The following is a 22072-nucleotide window of genomic DNA, read 5'->3' as shown; positions in this document are numbered from 1 at the left end:
GTGATTTTTCACAACTACATGCATTCTTTGGGGATCATCCAGTCTCATTTTGAGTTGTTGATCAGAGAGCATTGAACTGGGAAGACCAGGATTTGCTAGCAGAATTGCTCTGAAACTTGGGCAGGTTTCTCAGTCACTTGCTTCCTTCCACTCTGCCGAGCTAGAATTGGAATGGATGGCTCTGCTCTTTTTCAGAGTCCCAATTTAAGTCACAAGCTAACAGCTGTGTATTTTTTTTTTTTTAATGTTGGACTGACACCAACTAGGGACTGGGAAATGTGGAGAAAGACAAATGTGGGTGTCACATGACGCAAAGTAGCCATTAAGAGCACGAATATAATGCAAATTGCATGCAAATTATACGCAAACTTTGCAATAATTTGTAGACTTAGTTTTGGAGCTTGCAATTAGCACTGAGATCCTATGAGGATTTAAAACTAATGTTTTTTGAAATTATTGATTTTTTCCTATGTTGCCGGGACTCAACTGCATAAAGTTTGATACTCCTCCCTAGCCTTCACCCCATAATCACTCATTTCACTAGTGTTTGACTGCAATCTACACACGGTCTCGTCCCCAACTTAGCTTGACGTCACGTGACATCACATTTGCATACTACCTGGGACTGGGTGTGACGCTCCTCCTTTCTGTGTCTTCTCATTGGCGGCGCTAGAGAACCAGCCCTCTTCCGGACGGACCAATCAACGGCCTCACGGATGGAGACAAGCAGACGGGGGTGGGGCGGGGGTGGGGTCTTGACTTGGATCGCTAGGCACAGCGACCAATCATCCTTGGGAAAGGGGAGAGCAAGCCTTGAATTGGTTGGGAGGGGGGTCCTGGGGTTCCATAGGCCAATGAGAGTTCTGAGCTGAGGGGGCCGGTCTCCGCCCCGTAGGGCAGATAAGCAGCGGCCGCGGGGGTTGGGGGGCTGTGTGGGACTCGCTATAGGACCGAGGCGGGCGGGCGGCCGGGAGGGCGATGGCGGGGGCCGCAGCGGGCGGCAGAGGCGGAGGTGCCTGGGGGCCCGGGCGCGGAGGTGCCGGGGGGCTCCGGCGGGGTTGCTCTCCTCCAGTCCCCGCTGGCTCCCCCCGGGCTGGGCTGCAGCCGCTCAGGGCCACGGTCCCCTTCCAGCTGCAGCAGCCGCACCAGCGCCGGGACGGGGGTGGCCGCGCAGGTGAGCCGGGCCTGGAGCGGGTGCTGGGGGAGGAGCCGTTGGGGGAGGGGGGTGCGCGTGCAGAGGGGGAGGGGTGCGGCGAGAAGTGTGAGTGGGGAAGTGGACGGGGGCAAGAAAAGAGAAAGGGGAGCGCGTGAGAGCGAGGAGCCGTGAACGTGGAGTGAGTGCACCGCCGGGACAGGGTACAGCGAGTCGGGGTCCGGAGGTGAGGTGAGGGCCCTCGTAGAAGGAGGCTGGCTTTGGGGGCGTAACCGAAAAGTGGGTAGAGGTATCGTATGCGGTAAGTGGAAGCTGCAGGGGGTGGGAGCGAGGCGTGAAGAGGAGCGGCGCGTGGTGGGGGCGCCCTGTGCCGAGGGCTGGTCCTGGGAGCGCGCAGCCGGTGGGCGCTTGACGCCCGCACGGGGAGGGGGAGGGGCACGGAGCGGAGCCCGGCGGAGCCATGTGTTACTTCTCCAGCTGGAGTTTGGCCCCAGCATCTCTGCACCGCGCTGGAGTTCCTTTCTCCGCCACTTCACGTGCGCTTCCCTTTAGCTACCTCCTGGAGCCGGTCTCATCGCAGCCGGTCGGAGTAAGTTAGTTTAACGGCTTTTCCTGCCGTGCAAACTCTCAGCTCCCGATTCCCTACATTCCTCTCGGTGTGGCCCAGAAGTTGCACGTTCCCAGCTCATTGACCTGCTTAATATGGCTGTCTCATTCCAGCCATCGCTTGAGTCTCTGTGTGTATAGGAGCTGGGCAGTTTGCCCCCTGCCTTATCCTCCTCCCCTCATCAAGGCTGTTTTGTCCTGGGCATTGCCAGCCAACGTGGCAGTGGGGTGAGGGCTTGAATCAAGTACGCTGTGGCAAATACCCCACTTTCTGAACAGCAGCTTGATGTGGTGGGTGTGGGGAAGCGGGGGAGGAGCACGCCTAGCCTTGCTTTCACACCCAGAGCTGTGATGGTTCCCACAAAAGCAGACACTTAGGAACGGGGAAAAAGGAACCTACTTGCATGAGGAGGTTGGCAGTAAGTTGAAAGTGAGGCTTGCATTTGATTCACACCAGATGTGAAAAGATCATTGCACACTTCCAAAGCCTGAGTCTGTACCAAATGTACAGAAGTCATGGTCCCTGCCATCTTAATGGTTAGTGACAGTCTCTGAACCAGAGTCGCTTGAGCTCTTGGTGATGACTAAGCTTAGCTGCTACACAGCCCTCTCCTGCAAGTGTAGTTGCTGCCGTGCCTTGCTAGGTGGGAATGGGATTAAGCAGGTCTCAGAGTTAGCAAACCCCCCAAGCCTGCCCAGACCTCACAGCGGCATCACATCCTGGAACACAGAAACTTGGTCAAATCTGGGAACAAGATGGTGACCAAGTAGTAGATGCATGTATAGAACCCAGTGGTGTAGAGCAAGGCAGACTTGGGCCCATCACAGGCTGTAGAGCAAACCACAAGACTACAGACCTGTCGGTTTTGTTTGGGCTTCCTTAAAACCCAGGAAAGCCAGTGGAACCACAAACATCAGAACCTTAGTTATTTTTGGTAGACACCAACAGAATGCCTGCCTGTGCAGTAGCTGGAAATTGATTAGCAATCCTCTTTCAATAGCAGTTATTTTGTGTCTCCTACAAAGCCAATACATGTTCAAATGCTAGTGGATGCTGTGGAAGGAGGAAGAATGTAGATTTGGAAGCTTGGGCTTTTTACATGGCCTATTCCTTTTGTAGAGGTGGAGGAGGCTAGAGCTGGGCATGACTTGTCAGGTGATTTAGGGCGGGGATGGTGAACTCTGGCTTATGGATTGGATTGATCCATTATTTCTCCACCTGTTAATATGCATTTATCTGAGGATTTAAAATATGGCAGGAGAGAGAAAAAAATAGAAGAGTAGCCTGCACCTGTGGACTTCTTTGTGACCAGAAATTAGAGAAATGTACCTGGCCTTTGGTTTGGGGGTGGGCAGGACACACCTGGTCTTAGATTGAGATCATCTCCATTCCTTGGCCTTGAGAAGCTGCAGGGGTGGTTTCCTCCAGGCCAGTGGGGTATATGGGGCAGAGGGAAACCCCTTGTAGTTGCACACCCATAAGAGACTGACATTAGGATAAAGAATGCATGGGTTTTGAGCCCAGGTTCTGTTATTTACTAACTGTGTGGCTTGGAGAATGTTGCTTAGATCTGTGCCTCAGTTTCCTCCTCTTAGGTAATAGCTACATCCTAAAAATCAAATGAGTTAATCCATAGAAAGTGGGTAGAGCAGTGCCTGGCACGTAGGAGGTGCTATAAACAGTGTTTGCTTTTGCTTGTATTGCTGTTACTCCCTCCCCTGAGCCGAGGTGAGAGCACTGTTGGCCAGGACCCACTGCCTTTTCAGGCTTCAAAGAGCAAACCCAGATTGGTCTGAAACCAGTACTGCAGGTTTCAGAATTTCAGGGCCTCCTCTTGCATTTTTATTCCCTCATCTTTTAAAATGAGCTTTCTAAACAGTTCTCTGCAGGCCAACTGTTTAAGAAGGCATGTGAGCTGGGACAGGGTTTCAGGAACAAGTGTGTGTCGTCACCATTTCTCTTTCCCATCTCAAAGTGACGTGACCTCAGGGCTGTGTGGTTGTGTCCCTTCTGCACACCTGCTGTGCTCTTGACAAGCTACGTTAGACCTTGTAAAGAGGATTCTGGTGTAAAGAGTGGGGTTGACCTTCTGTGATCATTAATCCGTAAGGGATGTCCTCATAAAATGAGCAGTGGCTTCATTTTTATGAGCCTGCACTAGGACTAAGGAAGGCTGGAGAGTGGGGAGAACAATGCAGGCCAACTCCAAGAAAGCTGAGAACAACCAGTGGGTGGTAGAAACCCAGGATAAAGTTCTTGTGGCGGTTCCCCCTTAAATTAAATTCTCTTTTGTGTCTTAGGTCAATTAGAGGCTGCTAACTTTTATGTTCTTCCAGGACCACTGATGATGGAGCAAGCAGGACTCAGAGGTGAATTATGGGGTCTCTATCCCGTCTAGTGCCTCTGTCTCTGCGTCCCTAGAATGAAGATCGTGTTTAATCAAGCTCTGCAGGTCATTCCTCCAGTGGACCGGCTCTGCCGGAGCCGGCCAGCTGCTGCCTCAGAGCCTCCTTACCCACCAGAATCTTGTTAAATAAGATGTTAGCAATTGTGGCCTGCAGGCCATACCTGGCCATCTGTCTGTTCCTGTAAATAACTTCTAAAAAATGTTTATTTTCATCTACTTGAAAGAGTGGCAGAGGGAGAGAGAGATCTTCCATCTGCTGATTTACTCCCCAGATTCCTGCAGTAGCCAGGGCTGGGCCAGGCTGAAGCCAAGAGCCATGAAGTCTATCTCAGTTTTCCAGGTGGGTGGCAGGGCCCCAAGCACTTGAGCCATCATCAGCTGCCTCCCAGGATTCATTAGCAGGAAGCTGGATGAGAAGTGGAGCAGCTGGGACTGGAAATCCGCACTGCGATATGAGGTGTGGGCATCCCAAGTGGTCATTTAACTTGCTGTGCCACAGCGCCTGACCCTGTAAATAAAGTTTTATTGGAACACAGCCACACTTCTTTGTTTAGATATTATCCATGGCTGCTTTCATGCAGTCAGTGGCAGAGCTGAGTAGTTGTGGTAGAGATGGCATGGCCCACACCAGGTGCCTCTTTACAGGAAAGTTTGCCCACTCTTGTCTTAAACATCGCACCTGTCCATTATTGCTAAACAAAGATCATCAGTTCAACTGTTTGTGATGTACACCTCTGCAGAAAATCAAGAGAGTAAAGGAAACTAACGAGCTCGAATCCCCCCTCTTACTTAAAGGGAAAAGGAAGGGAGCCATCTGCTTCCAGTCAGCTTCCTGATCTTTGTGGAAGATCGCGTGTGAATCCAGAATGCCCACGTGACCTTTGTCGGGTGAACTGTGTTCAGTAGACATCAGCTAATTTGAATTTACGTGAAAGCTTAACTGTTAGGCAAATTTGCTCCCCCTCCCCTTGCATCCCTCCTCTCTCGCAGCCTAACTACCCACAACTGCAGTTAGCGCATTTTAAAATCAGATGGGAATTTCTTGAGGCTTATCTCCTGTTTTGAATTTTTCCCATCACCTTTCTTTTTTCTGAACAGATCGTTGAGAGCTGGCAGTAGTCGCGGTTGCTCTAACACACTGGCTTCCTCACAGGGACAGAGGAAGGTTGGTTTGTACAAGTGGCGGTTAGGTTCCCAGGATGGCTGTTTCTTGAGTATAAGGCAGCATTGTTATTAGCAGTGCTATTGGTAATTATTAAACTCCTGTCCTTCAGCGCTTTGAAGCCTAGTCCTGGCGGCATGGGTGTTCAGATCAGTATGGAATTGCATGAAGGAACCTGGAGACCCCGAGAAAGCCCTCATCAAGCTGGCCCTTCTGGCCCTTGGTGCCAGCAACAGCCCGGGCATGAGACCAGACATGAACCTTGCCGTGCCAAGGAGCCATCTTGCTGCAGTGAGGCAAGGGGGTGCGGTTAAAATCCTTCTAAGAGCACCAGTTCTCCTAAACCCATGATTGAGGCACCTGTTTGGGAAGCGTTAGAGCACCAGGCACTTTCTAGGCCGGCACCACTAACTGTTGCTCTTGCCAGCTTTGCCAGTACTAGGCACGCGGTCAGCAAAACGCCCTGCTGGAACATCTGACTCTTAAATGTTACCGTCATTGATGACGTCCTTGACTTTGGGGGCTGTGTCGTCTACCTGCCTGTGTCTCTGGCACCCAGGGGAGTGTACAGCTGGTGTTCTTCAGTGTTTCGGATAGCAGAGGGTTAGACTTGTGTGGTATGGGGAGTTCCTCACTTACAGAATGTAGACTAAGAGATGTCACACCGCTTGAGGTCAGTGAGGAGGGGGTGAGAGCAGCAGTGGGGCGTGCTGGTACGAGGACGTTGTTCTCTGTTTCCAGACGTAAATCAGCCTCCAGAAAATTGGAGGCAGGATTGCAAAACTTTTATAGTGATGGTGTTAATTTGAGCGTTGCCAAAGTGGTTGATGTGGCCTTTCAAAGCCAGAAGAACACTAGCCCAGCGCTTTGTGCTAAGTGCAGTTTACGTGGAGTTCTGTGATGGGCACCAGGGCCATACGCCTTGATCTCAGTGAGGCTCTTAGAAATGGAGCCGCCACCTCCTGATCATTCCAGGTCCCCCGTAGAGGTGTTCTCTAGGGAGCGACATATTCCAGGGGCAGGTCTGGTTTTAGAGTTCTCAGTGACATTATCACCTAGGTCAGATGCGATTTGACCCTAACTCAGGAGCGCTAACTAAACTTAGCTGGGCTTGCTTTTTACTCCGTGGGAGCCCTCGGAAGGGGCTGAAAGGGAAAACTTTGTGTTTCCATCCCAGTAGGTGGATGCCCATTGGCAAGTAAATTTCATGACAGTGGATTTTGTCCCTCGCCCGTGTAGAAGAGGGAATGGAGAAGCACGAACGCCAGCAAGGTACGGGTGGGAAATGCGGTCACCACCCCTCCTCCTTGCCTGGGTTGACTCTTCACAGAGGATTCCATTATTTGGTTTGCAGGGTATGAATTAACCAAACATTAGCCAAATCTATTCACACTGTTATGTCCGAAACAAATCCTGATCTCAGAGAGGAAAGAGTTTTGGATGATATTTGAAATTTATAAATTATCTGTGCTCCAGTTCCTCTCCAGTCGCGTGGAGCTTGTGAAGGGACTGTTGTTCCTGGGAACAGCTGTCTGGTGGAAGATTCTGGGACAGCTGGCTGCTGACACTCAGGCCTCCAGCTCATGGTCCCCACTGAACCTCCTGGTTTTGAAAACTCTTCCTGGAACCCGGCTTTCCCCTCGGGGTTGCTACAAAACTGAACGCTCAGCTTTGGAATCTTTTAAATGCTTATCCTCAGGCCCCAATAAGCCTCAATTGACTTTAACTGTGTGGGAGCAACACAGCCAATCAAGGGTGGTTTTAATGAACTTAAAAGAATGCTATCAAAGTATTTCATAACAGGAAAACTGCAAGTCCAGCCCTGGGGGACCTGGAACTGCAGTCTGGGCTGTGCACAGCCACTTACCCTGCCCTGCTCAGGCCCCTAGGCCTGTGGCCGTGCTCACAAGCCCCAGAGAGCTGACACTGGCATGGACGGAGTGCCCTGGACACAGCCCGGCCTACACGTTAGCAGTTCCCTCTTCCAGCTGCACAATAAACAGGGTGGAGGTTGGGGGAGGCCTGGGAAGATTCTGATTGCCCTGAAGCAGCCGGGCTGTGGTCAGAAGTTGGGGAGTTGTCTCTTAGACGCTGTCTGGAATGGGACTTCCTAGAGAATGGGAAAGCAAAGTTCTAAGTTCGGGATGCCTGTTCTCTGACCCTGAGCTCCCTATCCTGGAAACGGCAGTTGACTTTTTAATTTTTAAAAAATATTTATATATTATTTATTTGAAAAGTAGAGTTACAGAGTGAGAGGTATTTCCCATCTGCTGGTTCACTCCCCCAAATGGCTGCAATTGCTAAGTTGAGCTGATCTGAAACCAGGAGCCAGGAGCTTCTTCCGGGTCTCCCACATGCATGCAGGGGCCCAAGGACATGAGCCATCTTTTGCTGCCTTCTCAGGCACATTAGCAGGGAGCTGGATCAGAAGTGGAGCAGCCGGGACTTGAACGGGCACCCTTATGGAATGCCTGTGCTGCAGGCAGCAACTTTACCCACTATGCCACAGCACTGACCCTGTGGTTGACTTTTTCAGGGGAAAAAGTTGTTAGGGCCAACCAAGTCTACCTCCACCTCTGCCATTTGAATCCTTTGTCTTATCCTAAATGAAGATATGCAGGATAGTATTGAGATACTACCTCCTTGTGGACCAAAAATAGGACTAAATATACATCTCTAAGAGCAGGTGGCTATCATCTGCACATGAGTGAAATATGATTTCAAGGGGCCAGTGCTGTGGTGTAGTGGGTAAAGCCACCACCTGCAATGCCTGCATCCTGCGTGGATGCTGGTTTGAGTCATTACTGCTCCACTTCCCATCCAGCTCCCTGCTGTGGCCTGGGAAAGCAGTGGAAGATGGCCCAAGTCCTTGGGCCCTGCACTTGCTTGGGAGATCTGGAAGAAGCTCCAGGCTTTTGGCTTCAGACTGGCCCAACTCCAGCTGTTGCAGCCATTTGGGGAGTGAACCAGCAAATGGATGACCTCTCTCTCTGCCTCTGTCTCTGTAACTCTGCCTTTCAAATAAATAAATAAATCTTTTAAAAATACATATATATATATATATGTAAGTTGGAGGAGGCATAGCATGCAGGAATATTCAGTGTTTGATGTGGTTAATTAGAGAGCTACTGGGATGTTTACAGTAGGCTTTTTTTGTTTGTTTTTTAAATTGACCAATATGTTGTTCTCCCTCAGATTAAGTTTTTCCTTTCCCTTCCCTTTCAAAATTGACATTGTAGCCTTGTCTGGTCAGCTGTGTTCCTTAATTACATCAAACCTCTTCAGTCCTTTTTGCCCTATCCTGGAAATTGTGTGCCTGCCCTTTTAAGAGGTAAGCACCTCATGTTTCAAGTTCAAGTGCAATGGAACTCACCCTGCAGCTTGAACAGATTTGAGTGTTTTTGCAGAGGGAGGGCCAAGGCAGACGGGAGTGTCATGCTCAATAAATACTTGCTGGATTGAGTTGCTGGAAAGGCAGTGGGGTGGGGAGAGTGAGCCACGCCTCCCCCAGGCTCACTGGTAATGGTCTTTACCGTTGCTGGTCTCACACACTGTCCCCCTCTGTAATACTTCTCTTCAGCCACTTGCAAGGCAAACCCCCCCCAAAGTGTTAATGTTCCCTCTTTAAATCACTGGTCTGCTATTCATCCTGGTCATTGGGCTTGAAGCCCAGCTGGTGGCAAAGACGTGGCATTTCCATGGATGTCATTGCTAGGCCTGTAGGTTCTCTTCCTAACACGCTTAAAGCCAGAGAGTGAGCTTGGACAGCTACCAGTTTGATCCATGGAAACAGCCAGTGTGTAGGATTTTGTTACAATTTTGTTAAAAAGGCAGACTACCTGGCTTTTTTTTTTTAAATTAATTAATTTGAAAGGTAGAGTGTGTGTGGTGGGGAGAGAGAGAAAGAAAGCACAAGCAAGAGCTATCTCCCAGCCAAAATCTACTGGTTTGCTTTTCAAATGGTTGCAAAAGCCAAGACTGGGCCAGGTTGAAGCCAGGAACTAGAAATTTCCCACGTGGGTGGCCGGGGCCCAAGTAATGGGGCCATCATCCACTGCCTTCCTAGTAACATCAGCAGGAAGCTGGATCAGAAGTGGAGCAGCCGGGATGTGAACTGGCACTCTTGTAAGGGGTGCCGGCATCATAAGAGGTGGTTTAACCCACTGTGTCACGACAACGTTCTTGACTTTATGTGTAGAAGTAGATAGGGGTGAGAAGCCAAGGAGACTGTGGTGAATACTAGATGTCTCTTTATTCCAGATAAATTTGTACCAACTTCCTAGTAGTGCTATACTGCAGTGCAAGGAAAAGCAGGAGACTCTGAATCAGAGGCCAGTGTTGTGGAGCGGCGAGTTCAGCTGCTGCTTGCGACATCACTGGCATTCCACGTGGGAGTGCTGGTTCCAGTTCTGGCTGCTCCACTTCAATCCAGCTCCCTGGGAAGGCAGCGGGTGATGGCCTGAGTACTTGGGCCCCTGCCACCCGTGTGGAAGACCAAGGCTCTTAGTTTCAGCCTGGCCCACACTGGCTGTTGCAGCCATTTAGGGAGTAAACCAGAGGACAGAAGATGGATCTCTCTCTCTTTCTCTTGCGGCCATTTAGGGAGTAAACCAGAGGACAGAAAATACATCTCTCTGTCACTCTGCTTTGCAAATAAATAAATCTTTAAAAATCAATCTTAGGGCTAGCCCTGTGGCATAGCATGAATGCCAGCATCCCCTATGGGTGCTGGTTTGAATCCCTGGTGCTCTGATCCTGGTCCAGCTTCTCTGCTAATGCCCCTGGGAAAGCAGTGGAAGGTGGCCCAAGTGCTTGGGCCTCTGCACCCACACAGAAGACCCAGAACAAGCTCCTGGCTCCTGACTTCCGTCTGGCCCATCTCCAGCCATTTGAGGAATGAACCAGTGGATGGAAAACCTCTCTCTTTCTCTCCTCTTTCTCTCCTCTCTCTGTAACTTTGCCTTTCAACTAAAATAAATCTTTTTTTAAAAAATCAATTTGAACCACTGACTTTCCCAGGCCAGGAACCAGCACTGTCTGTTGGCCCTAGGGCGACATCTGAGAGGTGTGATCAGATTGAGAGCCTTCTCTCCCAAGCCAGGTATCGTCCGACCACCCCAGGTACTGCTGTCTCTCCGGCACTACCAAGTGGGGTGTGCAGAAAGAGATGTTCATTATATTTCCCAAGCCCTGGGCACTCACACCATCATCCGTGTCTCCTGACTAAGGTTGTATTCTGCAGTGGCTTCTTATAAACCCACCTGGCTGGGCGTTACAGAGTGAAATGTGAGTAAGCCAAGAGGCAGCTTTTTGTTTCTCTGTCTGTCTGAAGATTTATTTTATTCATTTGAATGGCACAGTTACACAGAAAGGGAGAAGGAGAGAGCTTCATCTGCTGGTTCAAATCCCAAATGGCTACAACGGCCAGGGCCAGCAGCTTCTTCCGGGTCTCCCATGCAGGTGCAGGGCCCCAAGCACTTGGGCCATCTTTTACTGCTTTCCCAGGCCATAGCAGAGAGCTGGATCGGAAGTGGAGCAGCTGGGACTTGAACCAGTGCCCATATGGGATGCCGGCACCTAAAGGCGGCAGCCTTACCCACTGTGCCACAGCACGGCCCCAGGTTTCTTTTGCTCCCTTGTCTCTCCTACCCCTTGTCTCCCACCCATGTCTCCTCCTCACTACCCTCCCTGCTCCCTTCCATTTGGAAGTCTTCTGTGCACACAGCTTAGAGAGAACCGGGGCTGGTAACACGAGCACTCCCTGCTTCATGGCTATGGGCTGGCAGAAAACCTGCCACACAGCCCCTGTTTGGGGATTGTCTCTTTAACTTGTGCCCATCAGATATGCCATATGGGCTGGGGGAGGGGCAGGGGTAGGGGAGGAGAGCATTTGGAATGATAAAGGGGATGCATCCAGAGGGCTTTTACAACATTGCAGTCTGGATTTAGAGACTTGTGGGGCAGGAGGCTGGGTGAGCCTCCTCCCTGGGGGACCTTAGTGCTGAGAGCAGCACCTGCACTTCTCATTGGAACTAATAATCCTGGGTGGTTCTGAGCTCATGGAAGGATGCTGCCCACAGAGAGTCTGTGAACCCTAACTCTGGAAGGTCCCTGGATTCACCTGTATTTTTTGGGGGAAATGAGAATATAGATAGCCTTCCTTCTGACAGTATACCCACTTGTTTAATCCTTCAGTTCTTATGGTGGGTACTCAAGTTTTCTCTCTTGTCCTCATGTTTGGCTGGGGCAGGTGGCACTTCCTTGTTTTTGCAGATAAGGAAACTGAGGCCCAGAACAAAGTAATTTGCCCAAGACTATCTGGCTAATATGGCTCTTTTGCTTTATTAAGCAAAGCATTCTTCTCATTCGTGGATGGAAAATCGGTTTTGAATTTATTTTGAACGATTTATTTATTCACTGGGGCCGGCACTGTGGCATAGAGGGTAGGGCCTATGCCTGCAGTGCCGGCATCCCATATGGGCGCTGGTTCGAGTCCGGGCTGCTCTACCTCCAATCCAGCTCTCTGCTGTGACGTGGGAAAGCAGTAGAAGATGGCCCAAGTCCTTGGGCCCCTGCGCCTCAGTGGGAGACCCGGAGGACACTCCTGGCTTCAGATTGGCCCAGCTCCGGCTGTTGAGGCCAATTGGGGAGTAAACCAGCAGATGGAAGACCTCTCTCTGTTACTTTCTCTCACTCTCTGCCTTTCCTTCTGTCTCTGTGTAACTCTTTCAAATAAATACATAAATAAATAAATAAATATTTTTTGGAAAATATTTGGAAAAATATTTGGAAAAAAATATTTATTCATTTGAAAGGCATAGTGACAGAGAGGGAGAGATTGACCTTCTATCCACTGGTTCACTCCTGAAATGCCCACAATAGCCATGTTGGGCCAGGCTGAAGTCAGGAAGTACATAAGGATCTCTGCATGGGTGGCAGAAACCCAAATACTTAGCCATTATTCACTTCCTTCCAAGGCGCATTAGCAGGAAGCTAGATTGGAAGCAACAAGCAGCCAGGACTACAACCAGGTATTCTGATAGGGCATACAGCATCCCATGTGGCGGCTTAACATGCCACCACTGGTCCCCTCCCTGACTTAATGCCCCTCCAGCACGCCCCCAGCCTTTGCTGTTTGTGGATTTGTATTCCAGGAACAAAAATTTATTAAACTGACTCACTGAGACTTGGAAAACGGGCTACAGAGTCTGCTTGTTGCTGTAGCACCTGGAGTAACCGTTCACACCACAGGCACTCACTTGCTGCAGACAATTAGATGATGGTTACTCTGTTATTACGTGTATGATGTGGTGCTAGTGTTTGAAGTATGCAATTTCCATATTCAGTGAGTAGCTAACCAGGAGCAGACAGGGCACAGGCGGCCGACTTGTGTTCCTGCCTTTTGGGGTCATGGTTACAGAGACTTGCTAGGATGAAGCTTACAGGAAAGGGTGTCACCTTATTGTGACTTTGTGAAACCGTATAAGCACCTGGGAATAAATGTGGGTGGCACATTCCTGGAGCAGGCTGTAGGTACAAGTGGCATTGTGCCACAATAACAACTTACTCCTCCGTGTGGAGGAGCCCCTGGTGCACACCCCTGCTTCTGATGGGAAGGAAGCCTGGGCCACATGATCGGCTTGAGCAGGTCTCCCTCTCTAGCTGTGGGGTAACTGGGGGCGGAGTCATTATAGACAGAAGTGCCCGGTAAGGGGGCTCACAGGGACAAATTCCAAGAGAAAGCTCCATCCAGGGGCTTGGCGTCATGGAGAATTTCCTGGCCTGCTTCTCAGAGGTTATCCAACCCTCCTGGGAGGGATATGAGGAGCTCTTTCCTGCAAACCAGATTTCCTATAGAATTCTTTAATGTTCTACTAGCCATAAACTTACATTGAATACCTCTGTCCTAGGTAAACTTTGCAGCTTCTTAAAGTACAATCCTATTACAACAAGTACTGCAGAAACACTTGTGTATAACAAAGCTGTTTCCATTGCTTTGTGGTGTTGTGTGTGTGTGTGTGTTAAAAAAAAAGTAACTAAAAAGTAACTAACAGTCTTATGTAACAAGAACTTTTTCTGGTCCCTGTCCATGTAATAGTTCATCTCTACAGCAGAACACTTAAGTGCTTGCCGTTTGTATTGTGGGCGGGGAGCAGGGAGTCGAGCTGTGGAACCTTCACTCAACCGCAGCCTCCCCTTGCTTTCTCCTGGCCGCCAGCCTCCCACCCTCCGATAGCTCCTTGTTCTTGTCAAACAGAACGCCACACAGAAACCCAACGAAGGACAGTGTAAGGGTACATGAGGAAGTTCAGGTAAAACAGATTTCACTTTTTAAAAAATCTTTATTTATTTTGTAAGTCAGAGTTAGAGAGGGAGAGACAGATCTTCTATCCACTGGTTTACTCCCCAAGATGGCCACAATGCCCGGAGCGTCTTCCAGGTCTCCCGTGTGAGTGGCAGGGTCCAAACACTTGGGCCATCTTCCACTGCTTTTCCCAGACCATTAGCAGGGAGCTGGATCAGAAGTGGAGTAGCTGGGACATGAATCGGTGCCCATATGGGATGCTGGTGCCGCAGGCAGTGGCTTAACCTGTGCTACAACGCTGGCCCCAACAGATTTCAAAAATCTATTTTGGTGGGAAAAATATTTTGAAATCTATGCATAGTTTTTTCATAATACTTATTTGGCACAAACTTCTGGAAAACCCCTTGGGGGTATATGTGTGCGTGTGTTTGTATGTCTTGAGTGGGAACCTGCTGGTTTCATTGTGTGCAAGAGTGTGTGTAAGAAGTGCCAAATGAGGCAATGCTAGGAGGGAAATTGAAGGAAGGCTGGGTGGGTGATCTGGGTACTATTATTCTTGCATCTACAAAATTGAAATGATTCCCAAATAAATTGTTCAAGGAAGGAATATGCGCTTGACTAGTTTGTACCAGAAATTCTTTAGAGTGTTAGTTTTCTTCTACACCTTATAACATCTCTCATTTCCCCCATTCAACAGATGGAACAGTTGACACCCAGAGAAGTTACATGACTCGTCTGAGTTGATGTAGTGCATTGGGGCAGAGGCAGGATTTGGGCCGGTACCGACGATTGTAGTAGGCCACCTCTCAGGAGACCGCAGCTTGTCCTCACTGCAGGAGCCAGATGAGGTTGGCATGAGATGCTGAGAGTGGCTTGGGTGCCTGCTGCCGTGTGTCCGAGCCCAGCCTATGCCCCACACTGACCCAACAGTGGAGTCGGCGGGGCTGCAGGAGTCTGGCAACGCTGAGCGTGTTCAGGATGGCCAGATACCATCCAGGGACATCTGCCTCCTTCCTCTAAGAAGCACTCTGCTCGTCACACAACTCTTCATGAGACTGCAGGGAGCCATGGACTAATCCTCCTTCTTGTTTGTATGGTAGAGGGCTGAGGGGGAGAAGTGGACTTGGCAGGGTCATGAGCCTGGGCCAGCCAGCCAGCTCTCCTCTGCTGTGTTCAGGTTGGTTGCTGGTGCCTGTGCCTTACAAGTTCATGGGTGTTTCCACTTGCCACCGAGAGAGGATCAGGAGCTAAAACCTCAGGTACAAAGGAACGGCTGGCTTTGAGTCAGTGAAACCTTCTCCAAGCACTGGGCCCAGAGAGGGCTGGCTCTGGCGATCCCTGCTGGGCAGGGGTCAGGCTCAGCGAGCCATCCGTGTCCTGGCCCCTCGCCTCTTGCACCAAACCACGTGTTCTGCATCTATCTCTGTCCCTGGAAGGCCTTCGAATAATTCTTGTCATTTTTGCCTCCTGAGGTGTCCCCACTAGCTGCCAGAGTTGGGATAAGTGAGTCTTACTCTGCTTCTTAACAGAAAAGCAGTTTTCTGAAAATTTTTCATCCTGTATGGGAAACACCTTCCTGCAGCTCCTGTGGACTTAATCCTTACTGTGGTTAAAGTCTTTGGAGGATTTTTTTCCATGGGCCCAGCCAGTTATAGGAAATAAATTTGTGAGTATTCACTGTGCTATTACCCCAGCTTGTATGTTAATGACAGTTTGTCCTTCAGCAGTTATCAAGTTCTGTAGGGGCTGGGGTTTAAGGCAGCAGTTATAAGACACTGCTGGGGATACCCACATCCCATATCAGAGAGCCTGGGTTTGAGTCCCAGCTCTGCCTCAGATTCGTGCTTCCTGCCAGTGCACAGCCTGGGAGGAAGCAGGTGGTGGCTTAAGCAGTTAGGTCCTTGCCACCCTTGTGGGAAACCCACATCAAGTTCTGGGCTCATGGCTTTGGTCCAGCCCATCCCCAGTTACTGTGGGCACCTGGGTGGTGAACTAGGCAATGGGGGATCTCTCTCTCTGCCTCTATGCCTTTCCAAAAAAAAAAAAAAAAAAAAAAGGATGAAGTGGAAAAGGGTATAGACTATCCCTACCATACCATTCCCTGATACCCTCCTTGTATAGTCTCTCTCTGTCCTCCACTGTTCTGGGTCAGTCCTCCCCCAAGGTAAGTGAGGGGTAGGTGGCAGCCAGAATCGGGGCATCATGCCAGAAGATGTAGAAACGAGGCTTCCTGTGGGTTGTCTGAAGCCTGGTGCTGCAGCTGCTGTGGAAACAGCAGTGCTGTCTGTCTGGACAGGGCTGTGACACTGAGTTTTACCTCCAGTTCATGAAGGCTTGGATGGAACCTATTGGTAATTAACATCCCGAACCATCTTCCTAGGTCACAAGCTCCACCTCTTGCTTCTGGAAGATAAGCCTTTTTTTTTTTTGACAGGCAGAGTGGACAGTGAGAGAGAGAGAGAAAGGTCTTCCTTTTGCCATTGGTTCACCCTCCAATGGCCGCCGTGGCCAGCGCGCTGTGGCCGGCGCACCGCACTGATCCAAAGGCAGGAGCCAGGTGCTTCTGCTGGTCTCCCATGTGGTGCAGGGCCCAAGGACTTGGGCCATCCTCCACTGTACTCCCTGGCCACAGCAGAGAGCTGGCCTGGAAGAGGGGCAACCGGGACAGAATCTGGCGCCCCGACTGGGACTAGAACCCGGTGTGCCGGCGCCGCAAGGTGGAAGATTAACCTAGTGAGCCGCAGCCGGCAAGATAAGCCTTTTTTTTTAAATTTATTTTTATTTATTTATTTTTATTTTTTGACAGGCAGAGTGGACAGTGAGAGAGAGACAGAGAAAGGTCTTCCTTTTACCATTGGTTCACCCTCCAATAGCCACCGCGGCCGGCACGCTGCAGCTGGCGCACCACTCTGATCCGATGGCAGGAGCCAGGTGCTTCTCCTGGTCTCCCATGGGGTGCAGGGCCCAAGGACTTGGGCCATCCTCCACTGCACTCCCTGGCCACAGCAGAGAGCTGGCCTGGAAGAGGAGCAACCGGGACAGAACTGGCGCCCCGACCGGGACTAGAACCGGCGCCTCAAGGTGGAGGATTAGCCTAGTGAGCCGCAGCGCCGGCCCAAAATAAGCCTTTTTTAAACCTGATTTTTGTAAAAGAAAGTGACAGTCCTGTTCAGCAGCTCCTGATTTCAGAGCAGAGCCAAAGCCTCCAGTGCTGTGTGTGACCAGGCCCTACTCTGCCTCTCAGAGCCCATGGGAGAGGTGATGTGATAGGCAGCCTCCTGTTAGGAAGCCCTTGGTGGTCTTGGACCCTTATTGAAGGTGGGAATCACCTTCCCAGGGTGATAGCCTCAGGGCAGTTACTGGAGGGGCTGGCTCATCTTGCATTATAGACTGTTTACTTTTGAGTCTCCCTAAGGAAATGTTAACAGCTAGCAAGACCAGGGCTCCAGAGCAGGGGCCGCTCTGGAATGTGGCCCAGCACACTTCAGGGTTTTTCCACAGCTAGGGCACAGCATAGGGAATTTGCCACTATTGGAGATCAGTCCCAGAATGTCAGAGCCCAGTGAGGCAGTCACTGGGTGGGATGGTGTCTTAGCTGTCACTTGGAGCTGGGGAGTGAGCTGGAGCGAGGAGTTGGAGGTAACCAGAGAAGGCTTCCTGCACATGGGACAGGTGGTTCACACGGGCTCTCCGGGTGTGAGACAGGAGAGTAACCATGACAGCGTGTTAGACTCTGAAGGTGAGAAGATTCGGTGCCTGGCACCCATCCTGGCCCCAAGGAAGCTAAGTTAGTGGTTGTGCCTTGTACGTGCCCTCTCCTCCTAGCCTGTAGCCCAGAGCACAGTGACTCAGGGTTAAAAGGAGAGGCAGATAATGGGAGAGGCCAACCTGGTGAGGTGTAGCAAGTGAGCAGACCTGCCTTCTGGGCCTGAGGCCTGCTCAGCGCTCAGGCGGGGCTTGCCAGTCACGTGACCACACCTCGTGCCTGTGGCTAGCCACAGGTAAATTGAGCACTATTTATATTCTCCTGTTTGGGGAAGGGATGGGCAGAGATCATCCGGGAGACCATCACACAGCTGTCTGGTGAGCCTCGCGAGGCAGCTCGTCCTGTGACTTTGTGCCTCTTTTCTCCTCCCTAACTTGCTCCACAGAATTGCTCTGCCTCTGAGATCTCAGTTGCGCCTAATTGGTCAGTGGCCATCTCTTATTTACCCTTTAGCACTTGGGGATTTCTAGAACTGGAGGAGGCCTGGACTTGCCTGAGGCAACCTCCTACTTTCAGGAGGTAGCTGTTGAGATCCCCAGTACGGGGCAAACTCTGTAAACTCCTCCCCTCATTCAGTTCTGGTCAGCAGCTTCCTTCCTTCATCCATCTAGACTCTCCTACACTTATTTATTTTTTTTTTTTTTTCCTGAGAAAGAATGGACTCACATCTGCTGGTTCATTCCCCAGGTGCCCACAACAGCCAGGGCTGCTGCGCTGGGCTGAAGCTGGGACACCCAATGCAGGTCTTCCACTTGGGTGGCAGGAGCCTAACCACTTAGCCATCACTGCTGCCTTCTGGGGTCTGCACTGGCAAGAAACTGGAGTCAGCAGCCAGAGCTTGGCATCAAGCCAAGTACGCCGAGGTGTGACATGGCAGCTTACTGCTAGGCTGAACACCTGCCCTAGACTCCACTATTCTAACTAAAACCTTTTTTAGCATCCTTCATTTTTGTACCCACCTAGAAGACTATTGGTAAGTTTTTTTTTAAAGATTTATTTATTTGAAAGTCAGACTTACACTGAGAGAGGAGAGGCAGAGAGAGAAGAGAGGTCTTCCATCCACTGGTTTACTCCCCAAATGACTGCAACTGCTGGAGCTGTGCTGATTCGAAGCGAGGAGCCAAGAGTTTCTTCCGGGTCTCTCACATGGGTGCAGGGGCTCAAGGACTTGGGCCATCTTCTACTGCTTTCCCAGGCTATAGCAGAGAACTGGATTTGAAGTGGAGCAGCTGGGACTCGAACTGGCGCCCATATGGGATGCCAGTACTGAGGGCAGCAGCTTTACCCGCTATGCCACAGCGCTGGCCCTATTGATAAGTTTTAATTCATTTCATCTGCACTCTGGGCTCCAGCCACCATCCCTGTAGCCAATTTTACTCCTCTTCCCTGGAATCTCACTGCCTTCTGCATTCATTTAAAGAGCAGTATTCATAATGATAAGTGGCTGCCCAGGAGCCACATGGCAGGATGTATCTGAAGTTATAGCCAAATCATATTTGAAGGGCAGAGTTACAGAGAAGAGACAGAAAGAAAGAGATGTGTTCCTTCAGCAGGTGGACTCCCCAAATGACCACAGTGGCGGGGGCTGGGCCAGGCTGAAGCCAGAAGCTTGGAATTCTGTTCAGGTCTCCCACATGGGTGGCAGGGGCCTAAGTACTTGGGCCACCTCCCACTGCCTTCCCAAGCACATTAGCAAGGAGCTGGATTGGAAATGGAGCATCTGGGACTAGAACTGGCCCTTATACCGGATACCGGCGTCAGTGATAGCTTAACCTCCTGTGTCACAACATTGGCCCCTAAAGTTTTTTTTTTTTTTTTTTTTTTTTTTTTTTTTTTTGACAGGCAGAGTGGACAGTGAGAGAGAGAGACAGAGAGAGAAAGGTCTTCCTTTTGCCGTTGGTTCACCCTCCAATGGCCGCCGCTGCAGCCGGCGCACCGCGCTGATCCTGGCAGGAGCCAGGAGCCAGGTGCTTTTCCTGGTCTCCCATGGGGTGCAGGGCCCAAGCACCTGGGCCATCCTCCACTGCACTCCCTGGCCATAGCAGAGAGCTGGCCTGGAAGAGGGGCAACCGGGACAGAATCCGGCGCCCCAACCGGGACTAGAACCCGGTGTGCCGGCGCCGCAAGGTGGAGGATTAGCCTATTGAGCCACGGCGCCGGCTGCCCCTAAAGTTTTATTTTTATTTGCAAGGGAGAATGACAGAGGGAGAAAAAGAGATCTTCTGTCTACTGGTTCATTTCCCAAATGGTCACAGTAGTCAGGCAGGAGCCAGGAACTCCATCTTGTGAGTGGCAGGACCCAAGCACTTGGGCCATCTTCCTCTGCTTTAGCAGGAAGCTGGATCAGGCGGAGCAGCCGGGACTCTATCCAGTGCTTACATGAGATGGCCAAATCCTAGGTGGCATCTTAACCCACCATCACAACATGGGCCCTGATATTGGCACTTCTTAATGTCTCCTTCACTTAGTAGCTTTTTTTAAAAAGATTTTTATTTATTTATTTGAGAGGTAAGCTACAGACAGTGAGAGGGAGAGACAGAGAGGTCTTCGTTCCATTGGTTCACTCCCCAAATGGCCGTAACGTCCAGAGCTGTGCCGATCAGGAGCCAGGTGCTTCTTCCTGGTCTCTGATGTGAGTGCAGGGGCCCAAGCACTTAGGCCATCTCTACTGCTTTCCCAGGCCACACCAGAGAGCTGGACTGGAAGAGGAGCAGCTGGGATTAGAAGCAGTGTTCATATGGGATGCGGGTGCCGCAGGCAGAGGATTAAGCTGTGCCACGGCGCTGGCCCCGACACTTAGTATCTTTATTGTGGCTTGCATTGACTTACATCTTCTTGACAACATCCATTCCTTGCCTCATTCATGGTTTCATTTCTTCTTGTCCACCTTCTCTTTCCTCAAGTTAGAAGTCCACAGCAGTGACCCAGTTGAATTTGGCTACAACCTGCCAAGACTGCAATGCTAAAGGAGTTAGGTCTTGCTGTGAAATAAACTGAATTCCCAAATTAAGTCCCTTTTTTTCCCTTGGCAACTTTATTTTGGAAAATTGTCAAATCTACAAAGAAGTTGTACACACAGTGCATACCCATTTATATTTCGCCTAGATTCATTAGTAACTTTTTGCCCCAATCATCTCTCTTCTCTCCTATGTGTCTAGATAGATCTATATATGTGCTTTTTTTGGGTGAAACATTTGAAAGTAAGTTGTAAATGTGACACTTCACATTTTGTATCAGTGGCATCTCCTGAGAGTAAGGACATTCTACATAGCAATAATATCATCGTTATATCTAAGGAAACTAACTACAATTGCATATGGTCTAGAAGCTAGTCCATTTTCAGATTTCCCCTTTGATGGCCCCTTTGTTTTAGATATAAGACCCAATCAAAGTTCTCATCCAGTCATTCAGTTACATCTTTTAGTTTAGTTTTATTTTTTATTTTTTGACAGGCAGAGTTAGACAGAAAGGTCTTCCTTCCATTGGTTCACCCCGCAAATGGTCGCTAAGGCTGGCGCGCTACACTGATCTGAAGCCAGGAGCCAGGTGCTTCCTCCTGGTCTCCCATGCGGGTGCAGGGCCCAAGCACCTGGGCCATCCTCCACTGCCCTCCTGGGCCCCAGCAGAGAGCTGGACTGGAAGAGGATCAACTGGGACTAGAACCCGGGGTACCGGCGCCGCAGGCGGAGGATTAGCCTAGTGAACCGCAGCACCAGCTTACATCTTTTAGTTTTAAACGTTTAATTTTTAATTCTTTTCATTTTAATTTGAAAGGCAGAGAGATACATGGAGATGAGACAGAGATCTTCTTCCCTCTGCTAATTCACTCTCCAAATGCCCAAATAGCTAGGTGAAGCCAAGAGCAGAAACTGCACCTGGGTCTCCTGCTTACTTGAGCCCTTACCTGCTGCCTACTGAGCTATGTATCAGCAGAAAGCTGAAATCAGAAGCAGAGCCAGTGGCCGGCGCCGTGGCTCAATAGGCTAATCCTCCACCTAGCGGCGCCGGCACACTGGGTTCTAGTCCCGGTTGCCCCTCTTCCAGGCCAGCTCTCTGCTGTGGCCCGGGAGTGCAGTGGAGGATGGCCCAAGTGCTTGGGCCCTGTACCCACATGGGAAACCAGGAGAAGCACCTGGCTCCTGGCTTTGGATCAACGCAATGCGCTGGCCGCAGCGCACCGGCCACGGTGGCCACTGGAGGGTGAACCAATAGCAAAAGGAAGACCTCTCTGTCTCTCTCTCACTGTCCACTCTGCCTGTCAAAAAAAAAAGGCAGAGCCAGAACTTCAACCCAGGCACTCCAATATGGGATTCAGGTGTCCCAAGGGGAATCTTATTTTTTTTTATTTGACAGGTAGAGTTATAGACAGAGACAGGTCTTTCTTCCGTTGATTCACCCCCCAAATGGCCACTGTGGCCGGCACTGTGCCTATCCGAAGCCAGGAGCCAGGTGCTTCCTCCTGGTCTCCCATGCGGGTACAGGGGCCCAAGCACTTGGGCCATCCTCCACTTTCCTCCCGGGCCACAGCAGAGAGCTGGACTGGAAGAGGAGCAACCGGGACTAGAACCCAACGCCCATATGGGATGCCGGTGCTGCAGGCCGAGGATTAACCAAATGAGCCACTGGGCCGGCCCCTCAAGGGGCATCTTATATACTGCGTCAGATGCCCACC

At 50.5% G+C, this 22072-nt stretch overlaps 1 protein-coding gene across 4 annotated transcripts in view; it reads left to right on the top strand.

Annotated features, from left to right (window-relative positions):
- The first annotated feature begins 913 nt into the window (after nt 1–913).
- Nucleotides 914–22072, top strand: part of FAM117A (family with sequence similarity 117 member A) — a 50664-nt gene continuing 29505 nt past the window's right edge. The window contains exons 1-2 of one of the 4 annotated variants that reach the window (XM_008271317.5): nt 1035–1174; nt 6507–6601. In XM_008271317.5, the coding sequence (XP_008269539.1) occupies nt 6577–6601 (25 nt within the window). In that variant the 5' untranslated portion in view covers nt 1035–1174; nt 6507–6576. Of the gene's footprint in view, nt 1175–1261; nt 1380–6506; nt 6602–22072 lie in introns of those variants that run through there. The other 3 variants (XM_051824875.3, XM_089318145.1, XM_089318146.1) reach the window with 3 other exon arrangements.

This window comes from Oryctolagus cuniculus, chromosome 17 (genome assembly GCF_051225735.1).
Source record: "Oryctolagus cuniculus isolate XC-2025 breed Fujian yellow rabbit chromosome 17, ASM5122573v1, whole genome shotgun sequence".
In the NCBI taxonomy this organism is placed as follows: domain Eukaryota; kingdom Metazoa; phylum Chordata; class Mammalia; order Lagomorpha; family Leporidae; genus Oryctolagus; species Oryctolagus cuniculus.
Note: the sequence above shows the minus strand (reverse complement) of the source record. Positions and strands in the feature narration are given on the sequence as shown.